This window comes from Amblyraja radiata, chromosome 13 (genome assembly GCF_010909765.2).
Source record: "Amblyraja radiata isolate CabotCenter1 chromosome 13, sAmbRad1.1.pri, whole genome shotgun sequence".
NCBI lineage: Eukaryota > Metazoa > Chordata > Chondrichthyes > Rajiformes > Rajidae > Amblyraja > Amblyraja radiata.
Genome location: NC_045968.1, coordinates 29,471,856 through 29,497,729, shown reverse-complemented (window position 1 = coordinate 29,497,729; position 25,874 = coordinate 29,471,856). Strand labels below are relative to the sequence as shown.

At 51.3% G+C, this 25,874-nt stretch overlaps 1 protein-coding gene across 1 annotated transcript; it reads left to right on the top strand.

Moving 5' to 3' along the window:
• The first annotated feature begins 740 nt into the window (after positions 1–740).
• Positions 741–25,396, top strand: LOC116980151 (sialidase-4-like). The gene is made up of 2 exons (XM_033032263.1): positions 741–941; positions 24,298–25,396. The coding sequence occupies exons 1-2, from the start codon at positions 741–743 to the stop codon at positions 25,384–25,386; spliced, it is 1,290 nt and encodes a 429-aa protein (XP_032888154.1). The 3' UTR covers positions 25,387–25,396.
• Positions 25,397–25,874: the final 478 nt, after the last annotated feature.

The window sequence follows — 25,874 nt, the reverse complement described above, 5'->3', positions numbered from 1 at the left end:
TGCCCTCCGCCTCAATCCCTTCTCCCTGCCCTCATTATCCGTCCCTTTGCCCTCTCATCCTACTCTTCACACTTTCATTTATCTCTCCCCTTACTTTCCCATCCTTGCCGCTTTCCCTCCCTTTCTAGTGCCTTCCCACAATTCCCCTCCTCCTCCCACTCACCTTCCTCCTTCCCTCTTTCCTACTGCCCTCGCTCACTCCCAGTCCCTCAAAACTCCCCCATTTCCCCCCAATTTATGTCACGCTTACTCCGGACGGCGAGCAGACTTGAGAGCGGTTCAGAGACATTGTCAATGCTGGGATCTTGATCAAAAAAGCCAACGTTTTGGAGGAACAGCGACATTTGTGTAAGAAAATGAAGAGACGACTTTTCGGACGGGGATCCTTCTGAAGGGGACTAGACTTCGTCTGCTTCTGCCGAGAGTAGCTCGGTAATGCAAGCGAGGCGCTGCTCTTGAAACGTTAAAAGGGAGAACATGGACAGTTTATGTTATGGGTCGGGCCACTTCTTCAGACCTTGAGCCGATCTCCAGTGGCCGTGCGAATCCTTCCGTGCGAGTCTCGACCATGAAGGGGTTAACCCAGTGAGGGCAGCAGGTCAGGCTGGAAGTAGACAAAGGAGCTCGGCACATCCGTGCGCATTCGGCTGAACTCCGCTTGACTCCTGTGGGCTCGGATTCCGGCGCCAGACAGCGGACTCACCCCCTCCGCCGGCCGACCCGCTCCCGACTCGCCGAGAATGATCTCCCTTGAGCCCCCGGCCGAGACCATCCTGTTCGAGCAGAAGAAGGATGGGACCACCTACCGGATCCCCGCGCTGCTCCACCTGCCCGCCTCGGGGACCCTCCTCGCTTTCGCCGAGGAAAGGCGCAGCCCCGCCGACTTGGACGCCAACGTGTTGGTGATGCGCAGGGGCGAGCTGTCCCGGAACCGGGTGGAGGTGAGCGCAGACCGGAGGGAACTGCGGGGGTCGTGGTGGGATCTGCGGGGAGGTCTTCCTGGCGGCAGCAAGCTTCCCCTCTCTTCCCACCTCCTTCCCCCTCTTCCCTCCCTGGCGGCCGCTGGCTTCCCCTCTCTTCTCTTCCCACCAAAGCTCCTGATCATTGCTTCCCCCCCCCCCCTCTCCTCCACATCCCACCCTCTTTCTCCTCTTCCCCGCCCGCTCCCTCTCCTCCTCTTTCTACCCCTCTCTTCCACCCCCTACCCCCTCTTTCTCATCCTCTCCCCCCCCCCCCCCCCCCCCCTAGTGTAAAGCGAATGTTAAAATTGCGACCGTAACACGGGACAGGTGTGGGGTAGTTGGCACTCGGTGCTAACACGCGGGTGCAGCAGGCAAACTGTGCAAAGGGGTTATTTTAGGGTGGTTTTGTTGGAGTTGTACAGAGTTTGGGCGAGGCCCCGACGGGAGGACTGCACTTTGTCACCCTTGTTAAGAAAGGACAATGAAACTCCAATCATTAATGTTCCAATGGTTGATATCTGATTCAACAGGTCATGTTTATAATATTACGCGACACCAAATAAAATGAAATGTTTGGCTATCGGTATTATTTAACAACAACATTCAATAGCCTGGAAATTCTGTCCATTTGGCGTCACTGACGGCCGGGAGTGTACCCCATCCCGGGATGGTGTTACATGTGTTGGCAGCACCAGCGTTGGATGCAGTGAGCAGAGATTCACCAGGCCGAACCCTGGGATGAGAGCGACCTTGCACCGTCCCTGAAGAAGTTTAGAGTTTAGAAGAATGAGGAGCGGTTTTATTTTCACTTAAAATCTCGGGCATAACAGGGCAGTTCCCGAGGCACCAGAGGCTGCCGATGCGGGAATCTTCAGCAAAACACAAACTGTTTTTTGTCAGACATCGTCTATGGAGATGTTGAGGATAGATATTGATTATCTCTGCTGGCGGCACAACCACCCGTGTCAGGACGTAGATATATTGTTGGGGGGAGGCGGAGAGTGCATTTCCTGGTGGCCGGGGCAGTAAGATGGCGGCGGCTTCTTGCTGAAGCGGCGGGTGTCTAAAAACAACAAAAAACAAAAAGAGGAAATGAGAGAGAGAGAGAGCGAGAGCGACTTCAGGGAACGGATTCTAGAGGCCCATGGCTTCAGGGAGTGGTGGGGCTGAGGGTGGTGGGTGGCAGACTGTAGGTAAGGTAAAGGGGGGCTCTAAGAGAGAGGCATCGAGCGAAAGACCCGAAATGTCAGGAGACGAAGGAAGTAAAGTTAGGAGAACTAGAATTATTGAAGAATTCGTCGTGCTGTTTAAAGTTAAAGGAACAAATCAAGGAGATGCAGGATTTAGAGCAGTGAATCCATTAAAAATTACCACCGCTTTGGAGAGCCAGATAGGCAGGGATTTTCAGGCCAAGATTATGTATAGGGTGATTTCACGAAAGGTCACTGGAGCGTAAATCCCCACTCACGTGACCGAAAATTTTAACTGGGGGACAAGCGTCACTTCCGGTACATGTTAGTGGATGGGAAAACACGCACTTTCACACCCGTTAAAAACATCGAAAACGGCCAGGTTTTGAGCTGCAATTAAGTGAGCCAGTCGGGGTGACCGTGAGGAACAGCTACCTAAATTTACAGTCCAAAAAAATGATGGAAACTAAGGTAAATACAAGAGGGAGCTGAAGGTGTAAAAACGGCGGAAGTTGATTGCCGACATTTTTCGTGGAGATTTAAAGATCCAAAATATCGGGAATTATCGCGTTTGCTCGCTGCATTTCATCAAAAGTGGCATTATTGACTTTTTATCTTTATTCATTTGTTAGATGAAAAGTATTAAAAGTTAGAAACCCGTCAGTAAAATTGCAAAATCGCCCATGGTTCTCGGGTGGGTTTTAACATGCAAAATGAACACTCTTCTGAAGCTCCATTTACTATTTAAATAATCGTAAACTATCAATGCGTTTTGAAATAAATTTTACTGAGATGCAAGGTAAGGAATGGGATAATTGTCAGCTGTTAGTTGGACAAAAGCAGGACATTTTATTATTTGCCAAAATATATTTCTCAATGTTTCTTGTTTAAAGCCTGCACAATCACCCAAACTACTTATTTATTTATTTGTTTATCATCTAATAACAGACAAGCCTGCAGCATGGAATGATGTCAACAATCCTGATTGGGCACCCACTGTGAGCAGGATAGACAATGTGCACAAGAACGCCATCAACTTGCAGAGCTATAGATGCTTGAGCTGCAACCAAATCTGCTTTAATACTCTCTTCTTGTTGCACGTGCATGGCGTTCTTGTGCACATTGTCTATCCTGCTCACAGTGGGTACCCAATCAGGATTGTTGACATCATTCCATGCTGCAGGCTTGTCTGTTATTAGATGATAAATAAATAAATAAATAAGTAGTTTGGGTGATTGTGCAGGCTTTAAACAAGAAACATTGAGAAATATATTTTGGCAGATAATAAAATGTCCTGCTTTTGTCCAACTAACAGCTGACAGCTTGCATCTCAGTAAAATTTATTTCAAAACGCATTGATAGTTTACGATTATTTAAATGGTAAATGGAGCTTCAGAAGCGTTTTCATTTTGCATGTTAAAACCCACCTGAGAACCATGGGCGATTTTGCAATTTTACTGACGGATTTTTAACTTTTAATACTTTTCATATAACAAATGAATAAAGATAAAAAGTCAATAATGCCTTACTTTTGATGAAATGCAGCGAGCAAACGCGATAATTCCCGATATTTTCGATCTTTAAATCTCCACGGCAAATGTCCGCTAGCACTTCCGCTGTATTTACACCTTCAGCTCCCTCTTGAATTTACCTTAGTTTCTATCTTTTTTTTGGACTGTAAATTTAGGTAGCTGTTCCTCACGGTCACCCCGACTAGTACAGTTAATTGCAGCTCAAAAACGGGCCGTTTTCGATGTTTTTAACGGGCGAAAGTGCGTGTTTTCCCATTCACTAACATGTACCGGAAGTGACGCTTGTCCCCCAGTTAAAATTTTCGGTCACGTGGGTGCGGAACTACGCTCCAGTGACCTTTTGTGAAATCACCCTATAATGGGATGTTAAGAGTTTGTTGCAAAGACAGAAAACAGTTTAATGATGCTAGGGGTGTGGGGAAATTGGTGGTCAAGGTGGAGAGTTTGGTCCCTAGAGGAAGACAGCAGGGAATAAAGGGAGTGGTGTATGGGATGTATGATGGCTTGTCTGAGAAGGAGATCTTAGAAAACGTTAAGGGGGCCCAGGTAATTGATGTGAGATTTAAGAGTAGGAATGGAGTCAGGGACCCGCCGGTCCTGCTTACGTTCAAAGATGGAGTACTGCCACAGAGAGTGTTTCTTGGGAGTATGGCGTATCAAGTGAGGGAGTACATTAAACCACCGTTGCGCTGCTATAACTGTCAGAGGTTTGGACATGTTGCTGGGTCTTGTCGGGGTAAAGGAAAGTGCGCAAAGTGCGGTGGAGATCATGCAATACAAAATTGCAAGGCAGGGGCTCCTAAGTGCCCTAACTGTGATGGGGATCATGCAGCAGGGTTTCATGGTTGTGAGCGCTTTGTTCAGGCGAAGCGAGTGCAGGAAGTGAAGGATCAGAACAACGTGTCGTATGCAGAGGCAGCTCAAAGGGTGGCTAGAGAACGCGGAGATGTGAGCGCTGGGACTAGAGTGGTGCTAGGAAGCCAGATCACTGTGCCAAACTTGCCGTCGGCTTTTCCATCTGACATGTTGATTTTTAATAAGGAGTCTTTTCTGTCTTTTGTCTCTGATGTGCTGGTAGGAGCTAAGAAAGCAGCTAACCGATCAGATATCATCAGGTTAGTGGTGGCAGCTGAAAGATTCCTCAGTGTAAAGCAGTTGCCAGAAAAGTTGCATCAATACATGACGGAGAGTCGGTGTATGGAGAGGTTACAGTTGTCGAGAGCTAGCAGTATGGAGTATGTCAGTGAGGTGGATGATGGTGATCCTCATTAACACCATAATGTTTTATATACTTCAATGGAACGCCCGGAGTCTGATTGGAAATGGTCAAGAGTTAAAGAGATTTGTTGATGAATTTAAAGAAGCACCAGAATTAATAAGTATCCAAGAGACATGGTTAAAGCCCTGTCTAGATTTTGTAATCCCAGGTTATGAATGTGTGCGATTAGATAGGTCTGGGTTGCAGTATAGGAAAGTTGACATTAATTCTAATCTTGAGGTTTTGGCTGTGGAGGTTTGGAGCAGCCTGAATTCTATCACTGTGATAAATTATTATAACCCCTGTCAACCCTTGATATTGTCAGATTTTGATGAGATAATGGAGAAGGTAAGGTGTCCTGTTATATGGATTGGAGACTTTAATGCGCATAATCCTTTATGGGGTAGTGATCACAGGGATAAAAATTGTGTTATTGTTGAAGAATTTCTAGACAAGTATGAGTTGGTATTGTTAAATGATGGAAGGCCGTCTAGGTATAATATTGTGAGAAACACCTGCAGCCACATAGATTTATCAATTGCTTCATCAAATTTAGCAAAAATTGGTGAATGGGATGTAATGGATAGATATACATTGGGTAGTGATCATTATCCAATTTTATGTAGGTTTGGTAGGGATTTGAGGAGAGAAGTGGAAAAGAAAGTCCCTAGATATAACCTTTCTCAGGCCAAATGGGATAAATTTCAAGAGAAGGCTCAAAGTTTAGTTGGAGAGTGTAAAGGAGTGATTCCTGACACACTGTAACCTTTACTGGTAGTTTATTATAGCACATGGCACACACGTCCCAGCACTGACTGCATCCAGCCTTCAGGCGTACTGGAACCTAGTGGGAGGAACAAAGGGAGGATACTACAGTTATACTAATATGATGGGGCGTGGTTAGTGGTGATGAGGTAACTACATGATAGGTTGCATGCATAACCCATCTACATCCTTTCCCTTACAATTCAAACAAGTTACTACAGTAGCAGGTTTATTATACAGTACCTGCAAAGCTAAGCATATTCTCCGTAGCGAGCCGGAGGTTTTACAATCCGACCCGAGCGAGTGCGCACAGCACCTTCACCCTCCCCGCCCGAAAGAATAGGAGGAGGGACAGGAACAGAAACAGGAGGGGAGAGAAGATGGGTGGGGAACCCAGCTTGAAGGGGGAACGGAGAGGCACAGGAGAGACAGGTGAGAATGAAGGGGTAGAACGAGCTGAAGTTGGAGAGAGAGAAGACCTTGCAGGGGACAAAAGAGCCTAGGGAGCAAACCCGGGAGGAGCAGGGGGGGCTACCCGAGGCAAAAGGACCGACCGTGGCGTGCAGGGAGCAGATGGTACGTTAGTGGGGGAAGGCTCGACACGCGATGGAGGGGTATACGGAATCGCAGGAGGTGGTTTGGGCTTGTTAACCGCCAACAGGTGCTGGCGGCTGCGTCGGTATACAGTCCCTTCGAAATCCACGAGGTAGGACCGTGGCGCGCTGTCAAACCCGACGACGGTGGCAAGTCGGGAGTAGCCGGTGGGCGTCTGCAAACGGACGACCTGTCCAGGCATCAGTGGAGAAAGAGGGCGGCAGGATTTATCATGCGATCGTCGCTGGATCTCGTGCTTCTGGGCAATACGTTTCTGGACATCAGCAGGCTGCAGGACTTTAGGCATCAGGGACTGCTGGGCAATAGGCATCGGAGGGCGGACAACTCGGGACATGAGTCGCTGGGCAAGGGATCCCATGGTACTGTCTCTGGAAATGTTCCGAAGGTTCAGGAGACCCTGGTAGAAATCCCCGTTCGAGAGGCGGGTTTGTTCAAGCAGGTGCTTAGCGCTGCGGACCGCCCGTTCAGCCAGACCATTGCTTTGCGGGTACTCCGGGCTGCTAGTGAAATGATTAAAGTTCCACTTTGTGGCAAATGCTCGAAACTCGGCGCTGGTGAACTGGCGACCGTTGTCTGTCTGCAGCCGGACAGGGGAACCAAACGTGGCAAAGTGGCGGCGAAGCTTGCTGATCACCATCTCGGAGGTGATGGCAGGGAGGAGGTCCACCTCGAACCAATTCGAGTAAGAGTCTACTAGCACAAGGTATTGCCTCCCACGCCAGTCGAAGATATCGGCCGCCAGAGAAGACCAGGGCATGTCAGGGGCAGGCTGCTGCAAAAGTGGCTGTCTTTGCTGATGCGGGGCAAGCGAGTGACAGTCCGGACAGGAATCCACCCTGGCCTGGATGTATTTAGCCATGGCCGGCCAGTAGTACTGTTCCTGGGCATGTGAGATAGTGGCATCTGACCCGGGATGACCCATGTGGGCGGCATCAAAATACAAGCCACGCAGCGAGGCCGGGATGACAACTTTGTGTCCTTTGATAATAATACCGTCACAGAGAACTAACTCATCGCGGACCAAAAAATAGGGGTGGACGCTGGCAGGCAACGAATTCCGTTTGGTGGGCCACCCGCGCTTGATGACAGCAGCAAGCTTCTGCAGGTCGGGGTCGTTTGCGGTATGTTCAACCAGGCACTGCAGCTGGTGAGAAGGGACGAAGTTGACGTTCAGTACCTGTAAGTCCGACTGCTCGAAGGGGTGCTGGTCGCAGGAGGCCCGGGGGGCCCGGGACAGTGCATCAGCCACATGCATCTCGGTGCCCCTCTTATATATGATTTTAAAGTCAAATCGCTGTAGCTGCAGCATCATCCGCTGGAGCCTGGCAGGAGCGCAGTGTATTGGTTTGTTAAGTATCGTTACCAGTGGCTGGTGATCCGTCTCAACGGTGAACCTGGTGCCAAATAAGAAGTCCTTAAACTTCGAACACGCGAAAACCACCGCCAGCAGCTCCTTCTCTATCTGGGCATAGCGCTGCTCTGTGTCCGTCATGGTCCTGGAGGCATAGGAGATGGGCAGCAGCGAGTCACCAGCGTGGGGTTGCAGGCAGGCAGCACCCAGACCAAATCGAGAGGCGTCACAAGTGACCACGATCGGACGCAGCAGATCAAAAAACTTCAGGGTAGGTGTGCTGACCAGCCTCGACTTTAGCAGGTCAAACGCCTGCTGGTGGTGTGGAAACCATGCCCAGGCAATGTCCTTCTTTGTTAGTTGTCTCAGGGGTGCGCTCAACTCGCTGAGGTCGGGGATAAACTTCCCCAGGTAATTCACCATACCCAGGAAACGCTGCAGACTGACAGCGTCTGTTGGGGCGGGCAGCTCTGAGATGGCGCTGGTCTTTTGCGGGTCTGGCTTCAACCCTTGGGCCGTGAAAATGTGGCCGACATATGTGACCTCAGGCACCCGGAACTTGCACTTTGACCGATTGAGCTTCAAATTAATCTGCCGAGCACGGTCCAAAATCCGCCGGAGGTTGTGGTCATGTTCGGCCACATCCCTCCCATAGACCAGAATGTCATCCACAATAATCGCGCAGGGCAGACCTGCAAATAATTGTTCCATTGAACGCTGAAATACCTCGCTGGCAGAGTTGATGCCGAACGGCATCCGTAAAAACTTAAACCTGCCGAAGGGCGTGCTGAACGTGGTCAGGTCCGTGGAGCGTTTGTCCAGTGGTATCTGCCAAAACGAACTTCTGGCATCGAGGACGGAGAACACAGTAGCTTGTCCCACCTGGGCGGCAACATCTTCGACAGTCCTCATGGGGTAGTGGGGCCGTTTAATCGCCATATTCAAGTCCTTAGGGTTGATGCATACCCGTATCTCATTTTTTCCTTTCTTCAACGTGGCGACCATGGTGGAGACCCATTCGGTTGGATCGCTGACAGCCTCCAGCACTCCCATGTTGACCATGTCCTTCAGCATATTCTCTACCTTGCCCTTCATGGCAAAAGACACTCTGTGGGGTGGACGGATCACAGGCACCACAGATGGGTCAGTCGCGATCTTGTACACCACCGGCAGCTTCCCCAGCTTGTCGTCAAACAGGTCTGGGTATTCAGATAGTGGATCCATCACAGGTTGCACCTCGTGGACCGTACGGTCAAACGACACCAGACCAAGATCCTGGCATGCCTGGTTGCTCAGCAACGTCACACAGTCACTGTCCAGAATGAAGAAAGACAGGTCCTGGGAAGATTTCTGCAGCACGCAGTGGAAAGTCGCCCTCCCCACAGGTGTTAGTTCCTCTTCCCCATAGGCACGCAAAACAGATCGGTCTGCAATCAGCAGCTCATTATTCCTTATCTTGTGGAACAGCTTTGTTGACATTACGTTCACTTTCGCCCCCGTGTCAAGTTTAGCAGAGAAAGACTTATTGTTTACAGTTATGTTCACAGAAGGATCGGGGAGGCGAGATCGGCTGTGGAGGAGAGTGTAAATACTTACATCTCCCGTGGAAAAGCTGAGCTCAGAGTCGGGGGCAGCGTCAACAGAGGGCTGAGAATCCATCTCGCTATCAACTTGCAGAAGGTTGTTTAGGAGTTGTCTGGGAGCTGAGGGCACTTTCCCACGGGATCGGCAGGCAGCTGTAAAATGGTTTCTTCTCCCGCAGAAATTGCAGGTCTTCCCAAGGGCTGGGCACTGTGATTCTGAGGAGTGCACGTAGTTGCAGTTAGGACACTTTTGAGATCTCGGGTCCCGGGGTGTACGAACGGGCCGCGGTGGAGGGCGAAAGTTGTCCTTCATCCGTCGTTGTCCAGCAACACCAGTTAAATTTATGGCTCGGTTGTCAGACCCCCTCTGTCCATGAGGAGGGGTGACCACTTCGGCAATGCGGCACGCATGCATTGCCTGAGTCAGGGTTAGGTCAGGCCGTTGCAGCAGGTCGGCACGCAGCTTCTGATCGATCATACCGGTGACGAGAATGTCTCTGGTGAGCTGGTCGCGCATGGTTTCAAATCGGCACCGCTGGGCAAGGTGCAGCAGGTCGGCAATGAAGCATTCAACAGGTTCATCCGGCTGTTGCTTGCGTGAGAAGAACCTGGCCCGCTCCAATATACGGTTGGAGGGCAGGTCACATATCTCCGCGAATTTGCGCAAAAGACATACCGGGTCGTCGGCCGATTCAGCTGGCTCGACCGGTTGGTCGTTGTCATCCAGGACCGCTGGTTCGTAGACAAAGGCTTGAGCTCTCTTCATTGCGTCGGGACCGGCCAGGTTGAGCAAGAGTGATGCTTTGACCGCAGCTGGGTCGTTCCGGTGCGCAATATTGACGTAGTGAGTGTAGTCCATCACAAAAGTCGACCATCGTTCCGCAATGTCAGCGTCGAAGACAAGGGGAGATGGCTTTCGGCATGAGGATGCCATGTCAAGGGAAACCCAACACTGGGCACTAACGGGGACAAAATAAATGAAAACCGGTAAACGGGAAACGCGAGTTTTAAACTTCTGACGCCATGTAAAGGAGTGATTCCTGACACACTGTAACCTTTACTGGTAGTTTATTATAGCACATGGCACACACGTCCCAGCACTGACTGCATCCAGCCTTCAGGCGTACTGGAACCTAGTGGGAGGAACAAAGGGAGGATACTACAGTTATACTAATATGATGGGGCGTGGTTAGTGGTGATGAGGTAACTACATGATAGGTTGCATGCATAACCCATCTACAGAGAGGTTAATAGTGAGGGTTCTGTAGATAGTTGGAATACTTCCATTAGTCTCATGATTCATGAAGCAGCTTGTTGTACTATTCCTGTGAAGCAGGAACCTAGGTCCCGTATGTCTGTTCCTTGGTGGAATAAAGAATGTGATGAAGCTGTAAGGAATAGGAATATAGCCTATCGAAAATTAAGAAAGTATCCAATTTTGGTCAATGCAATGGAGTACAAGCGGCTAAGGGCAGTAGCAAGACGAGTTGTACACGATACGATACAATTTATTTGTCATTTGGACCCCTTGAGGTCCAAACGAAATGACGTTTCTGCAGCCATACATTACAAACAAATAGACCCAAGACACAACATAATTTACATAAACATCCATCACATTGTTGTGATGGAAGGCCAAAAAAAACTTATCTCTCCACTGCACTCTCCCCCCCGATGTCAGAGTCAAAGTCAAAGTCAAAGTCAAAGCCCCCGGCGGGCGATGGCGAATTGTCCCGCGGCCATTAAAGCCACGCCGGGTGATGCAAGGTCGCGCCCCGGGTTCTTGATGTTAGAGCCCCCGGCGTGCGCTCGCAGAGTCCCGCGGCCATTCCAAGCCGCGCGGGGCGGTGCTGTAAGGCCCCGCTCCAGGAGCTCTTCAACCCCGCAACTCGGGCGGGAGAAGTCGCCGTTGCGGGAGCCCTGAAAAGCGGTCCCCCTCCAGGGACCCGCGGGCTCCCGGTGCCGCCGTCCGCCAGACCCGCAGTTGAAGCTCCGGAGGTCGGGCCGCAGCAGCGTCCACCACCGCTCCACCCACTCTGGACTCGGCGACGGTGAGGTGAGTAGTCGGCACCAGAGCCCCCGATCTTCCTGTTGGAGGCCGCTCCTCGTTGCAGCCCCAACGACAACGGAGACCCGACAAAGAAAAGGTCGGGTCTCCCGTGCAGGGAGAGATTTAAAAGTTACCCCCTCCCACCCCCACCCCCCCACACACATACCCCAACAAAAAATAACAAATACTACATAAAAACATAGACATAAAATAATAAAAACGCAGACGGACTGCAGAGGCCGCTGCTGACGAGAGTCGCGCCGCCCACCGTAAAGGATGCAAAGAGGAATAGTTGGAGGAAGTTTTATGGTACGCTTCCGGAAACTCCAGTAAGGCATTTGTGGTCAGCTGTACGTAGAATGTCAGGAGTATATAAAATAAGTTTGTTACCAGTGTTGCAGAAGGGTGAGGTGGTAGCAGTCTCCAATAAGGAAAAAGCAGACATGTGTGTTGACAGTTTTCAAGCAGTGCATAGATCAGAGAGCATGGGAGTGGAGAGGTGTAGAAAGAGAGCTGAGCTGATGGCAGTTAATCAGTGGAAGCTGGAGAGGAGTTTAGTAAATGATAATACCTTTAATCTGTTTTTTACCATAAAAGAGTTGAAGGATGCAATTATGTCTGGGGCAAATACCACCCCGGGGAGAGATAGGTTGTCATATGAGTTATTTAAACATCTGGTTGATACTGTACTTGATGAAATCTTAGCTTTGTTTAATACTGTGTGGGCAGAGGGTTATTTACCAAAGGAATGAAAACATGCAGTCGTGGTCCCTATTTTAAAACCGGGCAAAGATGCATCTGACCCTAGTTCATATCGCCCTATAGCGCTCACAGCAGTGCTCTGTAAAATTATGCAGAGGATGGTAACCAACAGACTAGTTAATTTTTTAGAAACCAGAGGACTATTTGTTGATGTACAGAATGGCTTTAGGAATGGAAGGTCTACAATGGAGTCTGTATCAGTTTTGGATCAGGATATTAAAAGGGCATTTAGAAGCAAAGGAAACAGTAGTGAGTGCATTCCTTGATATTGAGAAGGCATATGATTCTTTGTGGAAGGAGGGATTAATGATTAAAATTTTTGACTTGGGAGTCAGGAGACGAATGTTCAACTGGATTAAGGATTTTTTATTGAATAGAACAATACAAGTAATGGTTGGTAGTGTCAGCTCAGAGATTGTAGAAATAGAGAATGGAACCCCGCAGGGAAGTGTTATCAGTCCAGTTTTATTTAATATCATGATAAACAACATAATTTGTAAATTAGAGAGAGGATTTGGTCTGTCTTTGTTTGCAGATGACGGGGCCATCTGGAAAAGAGGTCGTAATGTAGAGTTTGTTTTAAAACAGATTCAAAGAGTGTTAGTGTCTGTAGAGGAATGGGGTAACACATGGGGCTTTAAAATCTCTGCCTCTATTGTATTGTATTGTATTGTATATTTTTATTGTTATTTTCCTGAGTACTCGCATACCCAGTGGAAACAAAAAAACGTTACTCAAACCAGTGTCCATTCAGTGTGCAGTAAAAAATAAATAAATAGAAATAAAAATACATATATCATGAACAAGTTTAACACTACTCTCAACTAAACATCAACAGGCGTTCTGATCGGCAGCGGCACGACAGTGGCTCTGTCCAGGTTGGTGGTTGGTGTGCGATACTTTGGCAGGGGGCAAAGTCCGTTTAACAGTCTTATAGCCTGCGGGAAGAAGCTGAGGAGCATCCTGCTGGTTTTGCAGCTAATGCTCCTGTACCTCTTCCCAGATGGCAGGATGGAGAATATGTGATGCGATGGGTGGTAGGGGTCTTTGATGATGGAGATGGCTCTGTTGATACATCTCTTCCTGTATATGTCCAGCAAGAAAGGGAGTGGAGCACCAATAATCCTGCTGGCGGTCTTCACAATCCTGTCAAGTTGGTGCCGTTCGTACACTTTGCAGCACCCGAACCAGGAAGTGATGCCGTTGGTTAATGTGCTCTCAATTGTCCCCCTATAAAAAGTTCGTAGATGTGTAGTGGGGAGACCTGCTTTACGTAGTCTTCGGAGAGGGTGTAGTCGCTGCTGGGCTCTCTTGACCAGTGCTGTGGTGTTGGTTGTGGACATCAGGTCATCTGACAGGTGGAGTCCTAGGAACTTCACGCTGCTGACCCTTTCCACATCAGCTCCATCGATGTGCAGAGGTGTATGGTGTTGTTTTCCCGCCCTCCTGAAGTCAACCACCATCTCCTTAGTTTTTCCCACGTTGAGAATGAGGTTGTGGGATTTGCACCATCCTGTGAGCAGCTCCACCTCCATCCTGTACGCCGACTCATCATTGTCACTGATGAGACCCACCACTGTTGTGTCATCAGCGAACTTGTTGATGAAGTTGTTGTTGAGTCTAGCAGTACAGTAAGATTAAATATATGGTATTTGGTTTTAAAAGAAAGTTACCTAAGTTAGGGCTGTATATGTATGGGTCTCTATTGGAGAAGGTAAAGGTTTTTAAGTTTTTGTGTGTTTGGTTTGAAGAGCGTATGACTTGGGCTGTGCATGTAGGTAAAATTGTGTTGAAGTGTGAAAAAGTTCTGAATGTTATGAGAAGTCTGGTTGGGTGTGAGTGGGGGGCCAACAGGGAGACAATGCTGCTAATTTATCAGGCCATGATCAGATCTTCTCTTGACTGGGTGTTTTGTGTATGGGTCTGCGTCTAAAACTGTTCTGGCTAGGCTAGATGTGTTGCAGGCTTTGAGGCTTTGCTGTGGAGCCTTCAGGACTTGCCCAGTCCCTGCCCTGATTGTTGAAATGGGAGAAATGCCCTTATGGTTAAGGCGCATTAAGCTAGGGTTACATTACTGGGCTAAACTTTGTGGGTGTAATGATACCTTCCCAGCAAGGTGTTTGTTGCAAGAGGTTGATGATGGTAACAAATATAACACATTTTTTGTCATTATAAATCAGTGGGCTAGGAAGCTGGGTTTGGAACAAGGGGGTATTATAGAGCATACAATAAGGCTACCTGTGCCCTATTGGGTTCTTCCTGAACTGTTTATTGAGCTTACTTTTCTTCAGGAAAAAGATAAGCGCGAGGTGACTCCAAGAATAGTGGAATATCTTAATTCAATCAGTGAGAGCACTTTGATTGTGTTTACAGATGGATCTAAAGATCCAGTTAGTGGGAGAGCTGGGTTTGGAGTGTATGTGGAGCAGCTTGGGTTGAAGATTGGCCGGCGCATTTCTGATGGAAGCTCTGTTCTCACGACTGAATTAATGGCAATTCAATGGACTCTATGGTGGATTGAGGAAGCCAGTTTTAGAGAAGTCATTATCTGTTCTGATTCTGCAGCTGCTCTTGAAACTTTAAGAGTAGGGAAATCTAAAGCTCGTCCTGACATTCTAAATTAAATCTTGAGTGTGTTTTCTAGAATTGGGTTTGCGTGTAACATCACTTTTTGCTGGGTTCCCGGGCATGCTGGGGTGAGGGGGAATGAGCAGGTGGACCTCATAGCAAAGGAGAGTTTAAGAAGAGAAATAGATATCCATGTATCATTGGGGAGAGTGGAACTGAGAGAAATAATTAAAGAGGGCTTAACAAAAGAATGGCAGAGAGGATGGGAAATGGAAGTCAGGGGTAGACACTACTTTTCTATACAATCTGAAGTTAGGAAAATATGTTTCTGTACATCCCTGTCCCATAGGGACTCAGTTAAACTGTGTAGATTGAGGTTGGGACACTGTGGGTTAAATTACTATTTGTGCATTGTAGGGAAACATGTTTCTGGCTTGTGTGAATGTGGGAGTAATGAGACAGTTAAGCATGTTTTCCTAGAATGTAAAAAGTACAGGGTAGAAAGAAAAGTATTGTTTGTTAGACTGACAGGACTTGGAGGAGGCTTTTTCTGTTTCATCTTTGTTTGGACACAGTGAGAAACATCAACTGATATCCAGGGCTGTTCTTCAATTCCTGCAAGTTACAGGACTGTATGTAAGAATTTAGTTCAAACTTTGACCTGTGGAGGGCAGTAATACGCTTAGCAGCGTCTACACTGCCGGAATCCTATAAGAAGAAGAAGCGTGCATCTATCTATCTATCTATCTATCTATCTATCTTCTATCTATTATATAAAAGTCTGTGCCTGTCGCCTGCGGTCCATCCGGCTGCCTTTCTGCCTTTTGATTCGTTTCCATCGTGTGATGTCACAATGCCCAATGCTCGCAGATGTCCAATCACAATGCCCAATGCTCGCAGAAGTCCAATCGGAATGGATCCATTTACATGGACGGCTGCCGGCTGCATTTCTTCCTTTGATTCACTGCAACTACGAAACCAGACGCAGAATCGCCGACATCTTTTGCATTTCGGTAGAAATTTCACTTTTCTTTCTAAGTATCCGCTCCTCATTACATTTCGTCGTGTTTAAGTACACGTTTTTAATCAAATCCTTCCCCCCCCCCCCCCCCCCCCCCCATTTCAAAAATAAACTGGCTTCTCACCCATAGAAGCAGCACCAGCCCCTGGTGAACGTTCCATCGTGTGGTGTCACAATGCCCAATGCTCACAGATGTCCAATCGGAATGGATTCATTTACATATGCCTTTGCAGGAGCCCCAGCCAATGGTGAACGTTCCATCGTGTGATGTCACAATGCCCAATGTTCACATATGTCCAATCGGAACTTAAGAGGGAGTTAGATGTGGCCCTTGTGGCTAAAGGGATCACGGGGTATGGAGAGAAGGCAGGTACAGGATACTGAGTTGGATGATCAGCCATGATCATATTGAATGGTGGTGCAGGCTCAAAGGGCCGAATGGCCTACTCCTGCACTTAATTTCTATGTTTCTATGTTTCCCTCTCCTCACCCCTCTCCCTCTCCCACCCATCCCTCTCTCCCCCACCCCCCTTCCCTCTCTACCCCACCCCCTTCCCTCTCTCCCCCCACCCCCTTCCCCTACCCCTCTGTCCCTCTTCCACCACTCCCCCTACCCCTCCCTCCCCACTCTTCCACTTCTCTCCCCTTACCCCACCCCTCTCCCTCCCCCACCCTCTCTCTTCCCCTCCCTTTCCCTCTCTCCCCCACCCCTTCTTCTTACCCCTCTGTTCCTCTTCCATCACTCCCCCGTCCCTCTTCCACCACTCCCGCTACCCCTCCCTCCCTCCCCACTCTTCCACTTCTCTCCCCCTTCTCTCCTCCCCCTCCCTCTCCTCACCCCTCTCCCTCTCCCATCCCTCTCTCGCCCACCCCCTTCCCTCTCTCTCCCTGCCCCCTTCCCCTTATCCCTCTGTCCGTCTTTCATCACTCCCCCTACCCCTCTCCTCCTCCCTCCCCGCTCTTCCACTTCTCTCCCCCCACCCCCTCCACTCTCCCTCCCCCCTCTCTCCCCCTCCCTCCCTCCCTCCCTCCCTCTTCCCCTCCCTCCCCATCCCCCCCTCCCCCACATCTCTCTCCCCATCCCCCTCTCTCACCGCCTACCCCGCTCTCCTTTCTCTCCCAAATCTGTCCCGTTTCCTCCTCCTCCTCTCCCCTCCCTCCCCTCTTCTCACCCCCCTCCCCCCACCTGTGTGTTTGGGGGGTGGTTAATGTGAGTGTGATGCCGCCGCCCCCCCCCCCCCCCCCCCAATATTTCAAAAAATTACAGAGAAGGTTCACCAGACTGATTCCTGGGATGTCAGGACTTTCATATGAAGAAAGACTGGATAGACTCGGCTTGTACTCGCTAGATTTTAGAAGATTGAGGGTGTATCTTATAGAAACTTAGGTTGGACAGGCTAGATGCAGGAAGATTGTTCCAGATGTTGGGGAAGTCCAGAACAAGGGGTCATAGAAACATAGAAACATAGAAATTAGGTGCAGGAGTAGGCCATTCGGCCCTTCGAGCCTGCACCGCCATTCAATATGATCATGGCTGATCATCCAACTCGGTATCCCGTACCTGCCTTCTCTCCATACCCTCTGATCCCCTTAGCCACAAGGGCCACATCTAACTCCCTCTTAAATATAGCCAATGAACTGGCGTCGACTACCCTCTGTGGCAGGGAGTTCCAGAGATTCACCACTCTCTGTGTGAAAAAAGTTCTTCTCATCTCGGTTTTAAAGGATTTCCCCCTTATCCTTAAGCTGTGACCCCTTGTCCTGGACTTCCCCAACATCGGGAGCAATCTTCCTGCATCTAGCCTGTCCAACCCCTTAAGAATTTTGTAAGTTTCTATAAGATCCCCTCTCAATCTCCTAAATTCTAGAGAGTATAAACCAAGTCTATCCAGTCTTTCTTCATAAGACAGTCCTGACATCCCAGGAATCAGTCTGGTGAACCTTCTCTGCACTCCCTCTATGGCAATAATGTCCTTCCTCAGATTTGGAGACCAAAACTGTACGCAATACTCCAGGTGTGGTCTCACCAAGACCCTGTACAACTGCAGTAGAACCTCCCTGCTCCTATACTCAAATCCTTTTGCTATGAAAGCTAACATACCATTCGCTTTCTTCACTGCCTGCTGCACCTGCATGCCCACTTTCAATGACTGGTGTACCATGACACCCAGGTCTCGCTGCACCTCCCCTTTTCCTAGTCGGCCACCATTTAGATAATAGTCTGCTTTCCTGTTTTTGCCACCAAAATGGATAACCTCACATTTATCCACATTATACTGCATCTGCCAAACATTTGCCCACTCACCCAGCCTATCCAAGTCACCTTGCAGTCTCCTAGCATCCTCCTCACAGCTAACACTGCCCCCCAGCTTAGTGTCATCCGCAAACTTGGAGATATTGCCTTCAATTCCCTCATCCAGATCATTAATATATATTGTAAATAGCTGGGGTCCCAGCACTGAGCCTTGCGGTACCCCACTAGTCACTGCCTGCCATTGTGAAAAGGACCCGTTTACTCCTACTCTTTGCTTCCTGTTTGCCAGCCAGTTCTCTATCCACATCAATACTGAACCCCCAATGCCGTGTGCTTTAAGTTTGTAAACTAATCTCTTATGTGGGACCTTGTCGAAAGCCTTCTGGAAGTCCAGATACACCACATCCACTGGTTCTCCCCTATCCACGCTACTAGTTACATCCTCGAAAAATTCTATAAGATTCGTCAGACATGATTTACCTTTTGTAAATCCATGCTGACTTTGTCCAATGATTTCACCACTTTCCAAATGTGCTGCTATCCCATTTTTAATAACTGACTCTAGCAGTTTCCCCACTACCGATGTTAGACTAACTGGTCTGTAATTCCCCGTTTTCTCTCTCCCTCCCTTCTTAAAAAGTGGGGTTACGTTTGCTACCCGCCAATCCTCAGGAACTACTCCAGAATCTAAAGAGTTTTGAAAGATTATTACTAATGCATCCACTATTTCTGGAGCTACTTCCTTAAGTACTCTGGGATGCAGCCTATCTGGCCCTGGGGATTTATCGGCCTTTAATCCATTTAATTTACCCAACACCACTTCCCGGCTAACCTGGATTTCACTCAATTCCTCCAACTCCTTTGACCCGCGGTCCCCTGCTATTTCCGGCAGATTATTTATGTCTTCCTTAGTGAAGACGGAACCAAAGTAGTTATTTAATTGGTCCGCCATATCCTTGTTCCCCATGATCAACTCACCTGTTTCTGACTGTAAGGGACCTACATTTGTTTTAACTAATCTCTTTCTTTTCACATATCTATAAAAACTTTTGCAGTCAGTTTTTATGTTCCCTGCCAGTTTTCTTTCATAATCTATTTTTCCTTTCCTAATTAAGCCCTTTGTCCTCCTCTGCTGGTCTCTGAATTTCTCCCAGTCCTCCGGTATGCTGCTTTTTCTGGCTAATTTGTACGCATCATCCTTCGCTTTGATACTATCCCTGATTTCCCTTGTTATCCACGGATGCACTACCTTCCCTGATTTATTCTTTTGCCAAACTGGGATGAACAATTTTTGTAGTTCATCCATGCAGTCTTTAAATGTCTTCCATTGCATATCCACCGTCAACCCTTTTAGAATTAATTGCCAGTCAATCTTGGCCAATTCACGTCTCATACCCTCAAAGTTACCTTTCTTTAAGTTCAGAACCATTGTTTCTGAATTAACAATGTCACTCTCCATCCTAATGAAGAACTCAACCATATTATGGTCACTCTTGCCCAAGGGGGCACGTACAACAAGACTGCTAACTAACCCTTCCTCACAGTTTAAGGATAAGGGGTAAATCTTTTAGGACCGAGATGAGAAAAACATTTTTCACACAGAGAGTGGTGAATCTCTGGAATTCACTGGCACAGAAGGTAGTTGAGGCCAGTTCATTGGCTATATTTAAGCGGGAGTTAGATCTGGCCCTTGTGGCTAAAGGGATCAGGGGGTATGGAGAGAAGGCAGGTACAGGATACTGAGATGGATGATCAGCCATGATCATATTGAATGGTGGTGCAGGCTCGTAGGGCCAAATGGCCTACTCCTGCACTTAATTTCTAAGTTTCCCTCTTCTCACCCCTCTCCCTCTCCCACCCCTCACTCTCTCCCCCACCCCCCTTCCCTCTCTACCCCACCCCCTTCCCTCTCTCCCCTGCCCCCTTCCCCCATACCCCTCTGTCCCTCTTCCACCACTCCCCCTACCCCTCCCTCCCCACTCTTCCACTTCTCTCCCCTTACCCCACCCCTCTTCCTCCTCCACCCCTCTTTCTTCCCTTCCCCTCTCCCCCACCCCTTCCCCTACCTCTCTGTTCCTCTTCCACCACTCCCCCGTCCCTTTTCCTCCACTCCCGCTACCCCTCTACCCCTCCCTCCCCACTCCTCTCCATCCCTCCCCCACCCCCTTCCCTCTCTCCCCACCCCCCTTCCCTCTCTCCCCCACCCCCTTCCCTCTCTCCCCCTGCCCCCTTCCCCTCTGTCCCTCTTCCATCACTCCCCCTACCCCTCTCCTCCTCCCTCCCCACTCTTCCTCTTCTCTCCCCCCTCCTCTCTCCCCACTCCTTCCCCTCTCCCCCCCCCACCACTCTCCCTCCATCCTCCCCTCCCTCCCCATCCCCCCCTCCCCCACGTCTCTCTCCCCATCCCCCTCTCTCACCTCCTACCCCGCTCTCCTTTCCCTCCCAAATCTGTCCCGTTTCCGCCTCCTCCTCTCCCCTCCCTCCCCTCTTCTCACCTCCCCTCCCCCCACCTGTGTGTTTGGGGGGTGGTTAATGTGAGTGTGATGCCGCAGCCCCCCCCCCCCCCCGCAAACGCCGTTAGGGAAACAGACCCAAGTGCAGACCCGTTGGCCTACTCCTGCACCTGATTTCTATGTTTCTAAGTTTCCCTCTTGTCAGCCCTCTCCCTCTCCCACCCATCCCTCTCCCCCACCCCCCTTCACTCTCTACCCTATCCCCTTCCCTCACTCCCCCCGTCCCCTTCCCCCTACCCTTCTGTCCCTCTTCCACCACTCCCCCTACCCCTCCCTCCCCACTCTTCCACTTCTCTCCCTCACCCCACCCCTTTCCCTCCCCCACCCCTCTCTCTCCCCCTCCCTTCCCCCTCCCTCCCCTCTCCACCCCCACCCCCTACCCCTCTGACCCACCCCACTCTTCCACCTCTCCCCCCTCCCACTATCCCTCCCCACTCTTTCCCCCCTCTCCCCCACCTCTCTCCCCCTCCCTCCACACTCTTCCCCCTCCCTCCACACTCTAACCCCTCCCTCCTCCTCTCCGTCCCCATCCCTCCCCCCACATCTCTCTCCCCTCCCCATCCCTCTCTCCTCCCTCTCTTCCACTTCACTTCTCTCCCCCCTTCCCCCTCCACTCTCCCTCCCCACTCTTTCCCCTCTCTCCACCCACCCCTCTCCCCTTCCCTCCCTCCTCCCCATCCCCCTCCCCTCACCCACATCTCTCTCCCCATCCCCCTCTCACCCCCTACCCCGCTCTCCTTTCCCTCCCAAATCTGTCCCGTTTCCTCCTCCTCCTCTCCCCTCCCTCACCTCTTCTCACCCCTCCGTCCCCCCACCTGTGTAAATGTGAGTGTGATGCCTCAACTCCCCCCCCCCCCCCCCGCAAACGCCGTTGGGGAAACAGACCCAACGGGTCTGCACTTGGTCTAGTTATATCACAATGCACAATGCTAACAGATGTCCAATCGGAATGGATCCATTTACATATGCCTTTGCACCAGCCCCAGCCAGATTGCCACCCCGCAACCGTGCTTTGGAGGAACAACCCAATAGACCCAGGTGGTTAGTGTGATGCCTCACCCCACCCCCCCCCCCCCCCCCCCCCCCCCCCACCAAACGCGCGTTGGGGAAACGACGGGTCTGCACTTGGTCTAGTTAATATATAAAACTGTGTGCCTGTCGCCTGCCGTCCGGCCGCCGGCTGCCTTTCTTCGTTTTGATTCGTTCCATCGTGTGATGTCACAATGCCCGATGTTCACATATGTCCAATCGGAATGGATCCATTTACATACGCCTTTGCAGGAGCCCCAGCCCATGGTGAACGTTCCATTGTGTGATGTCACAATGCCCAATGCTCAAAGACATTCTTGCCATAAAGGGATTACGGAGAAGGTTCACCAGACTGATTCCTGAGATGACAGGACTTTCATATGAAGAAAGACTGGATAGACTCGGCTTGTACTCGCTAGATTTTAGAAGATTGAGGGGGATCTTATAGAAACCGATGTTGGGGAAGTCCAGAACAAGGGGTCACAGTTTAAGGATAAGGGGGAAATCTTCTAGGACCGAGATGAGAAAAACATTTTACACACAGAGAGTGGTGAATCTCTGGAATTCACTGCCACAGAAGGTAGTTGAGGCGTGTTCATTGGCTATATTTAAGAGGGAGTTAGATGTGGCCCTTGTGGCTAAAGGGATCAGGGGGTGTGGAGAGAAGGCAGGTACAGGATACTGAGTTGGATGATCAGCCATGATCATATTGACTGGAGGTGCAGGCTCGAAGGGCCGAATGGCCTACTCCTGCACCTGATTTCTATGTTTCTAAGTCTCCCTCTTCTCACCCCTCTCCCTCTCCCACCCATCCCTCTCTCCCCCACCCCCCTTCACTCTCTACCCTATCCCCTTCCCTCTCCCCCCGCCCCCTACCCCTCTGTCCCTCTTCCACCACTCCCCCTACCCCTCCCTCCCCACTCTTCCACTTCTCTCCCTCACCCCACCCCTTTCCCTCCCCCACCCCTCTCTCTCCCCCTCCCTCCCCTCTCCACCCCCACCCCTTCCCCTCCCCACTCTTCCACCTCCCACTATCCCTCCCCACTCTTTCCCCCACCTCTCTCCCCCTCCCTCCACACTCTTCCCCCTCCCTCCACACTCTTCCCCCTCCCTCCACACTCTTACCCCTCCCTCCTCCTCTCCGTCCCCATCCCTCCCCCCCACATCTCTCTCCCCTCCCCATCCCTCTCTTCCACTTCATTTCTCTCCCCCCTTCTCCCTCCACTCTCCCTCCCCACTCTTTCCCCTCTCCACCCACCCCTCTCCCCTTCCCTCCCCTCCCTCCCCACCCACCTCCCCCCTCACCCACATCTCTCTCCCCATCCCCCTCTCTCAACCCTACCTCGCTCTCCTTTCCCTCCCAAATCTGTCCCGTTTCCTCCTCCTCCTCCTCTCCCCTCCCTCCCCTTCGAGCCCCAGCCCATGGTGAACGTTCCATTGTGTGATGTCACAATGCTCAAAGACATTCTTGCCATAGAGGGAGTACAGACAAGGTTCACCAGACTGATTCCTGAGATGTCAGGACTTTTACACACAGAGAGTGGTGGATCTCTGGAATTCACTGCCACAGAAGGTAGTTGAGGCCTGTTCATTGGCTATATTTAAGAGGGAGTTAGATGTGGCCGTTGTGGCTAAAGGGATCAGGGGGTGTGGAGAGAAGGCAGGTACAGGATACTGAGTTGGATGATCAGCCATGATCATATTGACTGGAGGTGCAGGCTCGAAGGGCCGAATGGCCTACTCCTGCACCTGATTTCTGTTTCTAAGTTTCCCTCTTCTCACCCCTCTCCCTCTCCCACCCATCACTCTCTCCCCCACCCCCCTTCACTCTCTACCCTATCCCCTTCCCTCTCTCCCCCCGCCCCCCTTCCACCACTCCCCCTACCCCTCCCTCCCCACTCTTCCACTTCTCTCCCTCACCCCACCCCTTTCCCTCCCCCACCCCTCTCTCCCCCTCCCTCCCCTCTCCACCCCCATCCCTTCCCCCTACCCCTCTGACCCTCCCCACTCTTCCACCTCTCCCCCCTCCCACTACCCCTCCCCACTCTTTCCCCCCTCTCCCCCCACCTCTCTCCCCCTCCCTCCACACTCTTCCCCATCCCTCCACACTCTTACCCCTCCCTCCTCCTCTCCGTCCCCATCCCTCCCCCCCACATCTCTCCCCTCCCCATCCCTCTCTTCCACTTCACTTCTCTCCCCCCTTCCCCCTCCACTCTCCCTCCCCACTCTTTCCCCTCTCTCCACCCACCCCCCCCCCCCCTTCCCCACACCTCTCTCCCCATCCCCCTCTCTCACCCCCTACCCCGCTCTCCTTTCCCTCCGAAATCTGCCCCGTTTCCTCCTCCTCCTCCTCTCCCCTCCCTCCCCTCTTCTCACTCCCCCTCCCCCCACCTGTGTGTTTGGGGGGTGGTTAATGTGAGTGTGATGCCTCAGCACCCCCCCACCACCTCCACCCCCACCCCCACCACACAAACGCCGTTGGGGAAACAGACCCAACGGGTCTGCACTTGGTCTAGTTTCCTTTAAACCTGAGGTGTGTAGAGAGCACTCAGAGGACGAATTTCTGGCCTGTAGGGTTATGGCACAAGATACTTTGTTTATAGAAACGTGGAGGAATTGAAGGTCGTGGGGAACTGGCTCCGAAGAGGGGATGACTCCTGCATTCCAATGTTCAATTCGCGCTGCCCCTTGCACCGTTTCCCCAAGATGCGACGGGGGCGGAGGTCGTTCCGGAGGGTGGGAATCCTGGTGGGAATTTGTAAACGGTAGTTTGCAACATTTGTTGGTGACACCAATCCAGCCACCCGGGCGTGATGCCGTGCTCTGCCTGTCTTTGTGTTGCAGTGGGGGGCGATGGAGGTGGTGAGGTCCGCCCTGCTGTCGGGACACCGCTCCATGAACCCGTGCCCAGTCTACGACGGCTCCACTGGCACCATCTTCCTCTTCTTCATCGCCATCCCGAGCAAGGTGTCGGAGGCGCATCAGCTCCAGACCGGGGACAACGTGACCCGCTTCTGCTGTGTGAGCAGTTCGGACCAAGGCCATCACTGGAACGGCCCCCGCGACCTGACGGAGGCCACGCTGGGCAGCTGCCTGCGGGACTGGGCCACCTTCGGCTTGGGCCCCGGCCACGGCATCCAGCTGCGGTGCGGGCGGCTCCTGTTGCCGGCCTACGCCTACCGCATCGACGCCAAGGATTGCTTCGGCAGGAGGTGCAAGACCAGCCCGCACTCCTTCGCCTTCTACAGCGACGATCACGGGCAGCGCTGGCAGGCCGGGGAGCTGCTGAGCGGCCCGCAGACGGTGGAGTGCCAGCTGGTGTCGCTGGACGAGGGGCCGGGCGAGGCCGCCGTCTACTGCAACGCCAGGACACCGGGCACCTGCCGGGTCCAGGCGCTGAGCTTGCACCGCGGCGCTGCCTTCCAGGAGGGCCTGCCCGTCCCCAAGCTGCTGGAGACACAGGGCGGATGCCACGGCAGCATGGTGGGTTTCCCGGGCCTTGTGTCCGGCCGGGCTAAAGAGTCCGGGACCAGTGACCGCTCCTCTTCCCCGGAGCTGCCCCCCGGTCTCCCCGCCGCCACATGGGCGCTGTTCTGCCACCCCACCAACCCAACGGCCCGCCTGCACCTCGGCCTCTACCTCAGCGCCTCCCCGCCGGACCCGCACGCCTGGTCCGAGCCCTGGGTCATCCACCGAGGCCCCAGCGCCTACTCGGACCTGGCCTACGTCGAGCCGGGCGCCGTCGGGCAGGAATCTCACCCCTCTCCCGCCGTCTTCGCCTGCCTCTACGAATGTGGCGCGGTCACGCCGCACGAAACCATCGCCTTCAGCCTGTTGACGGTGCAGGAAGTGATGGACAACATCCCGCACTCACCCGGCGGCAGCCAGGACCTCAGCACCGCCGCCCGCACCGCATGTTGCTGCGTTACCTGAGCCCGGTGTGGCCGTGGCCCTTCTACTTCTTCTTCTTTGGAGTTTTACGGCAGCCGGCATCCACAATGTTGCATTGCTGCCACCTTCTGGCTTCACTCCACAGTCCTCATGTCTTTACATTATGTCCTTTTTATAAGGCCAGAGGCCCTCAAGAAATTAAACAACACCTTTACTCCTTTTCCTTCCCCTCCATACTCTAGAATGTTCTTTTCTGATATATCTGTCATTCCAATTTTCTTCATTTCACTGATCAAATCTCTTCTTTCTGTTTCATATCTTCTACATGCAACTAGAGCATGCTGAACTGTTTCCGGCTGATGGCATTCCTCACACAGCCCAGTAGGATGTTTTCCCAACATTTTTAATGTGCTGTTCAGGTGAGTGTGTCCTATCCTCAATCTTGCTAATACTACCTGTTCTCTCCTGTTCCCCCCTCTTCTTGCTGTAATGCCCACTCTATTTTGTAGCGAATAGAGGTGTTTCCCCTT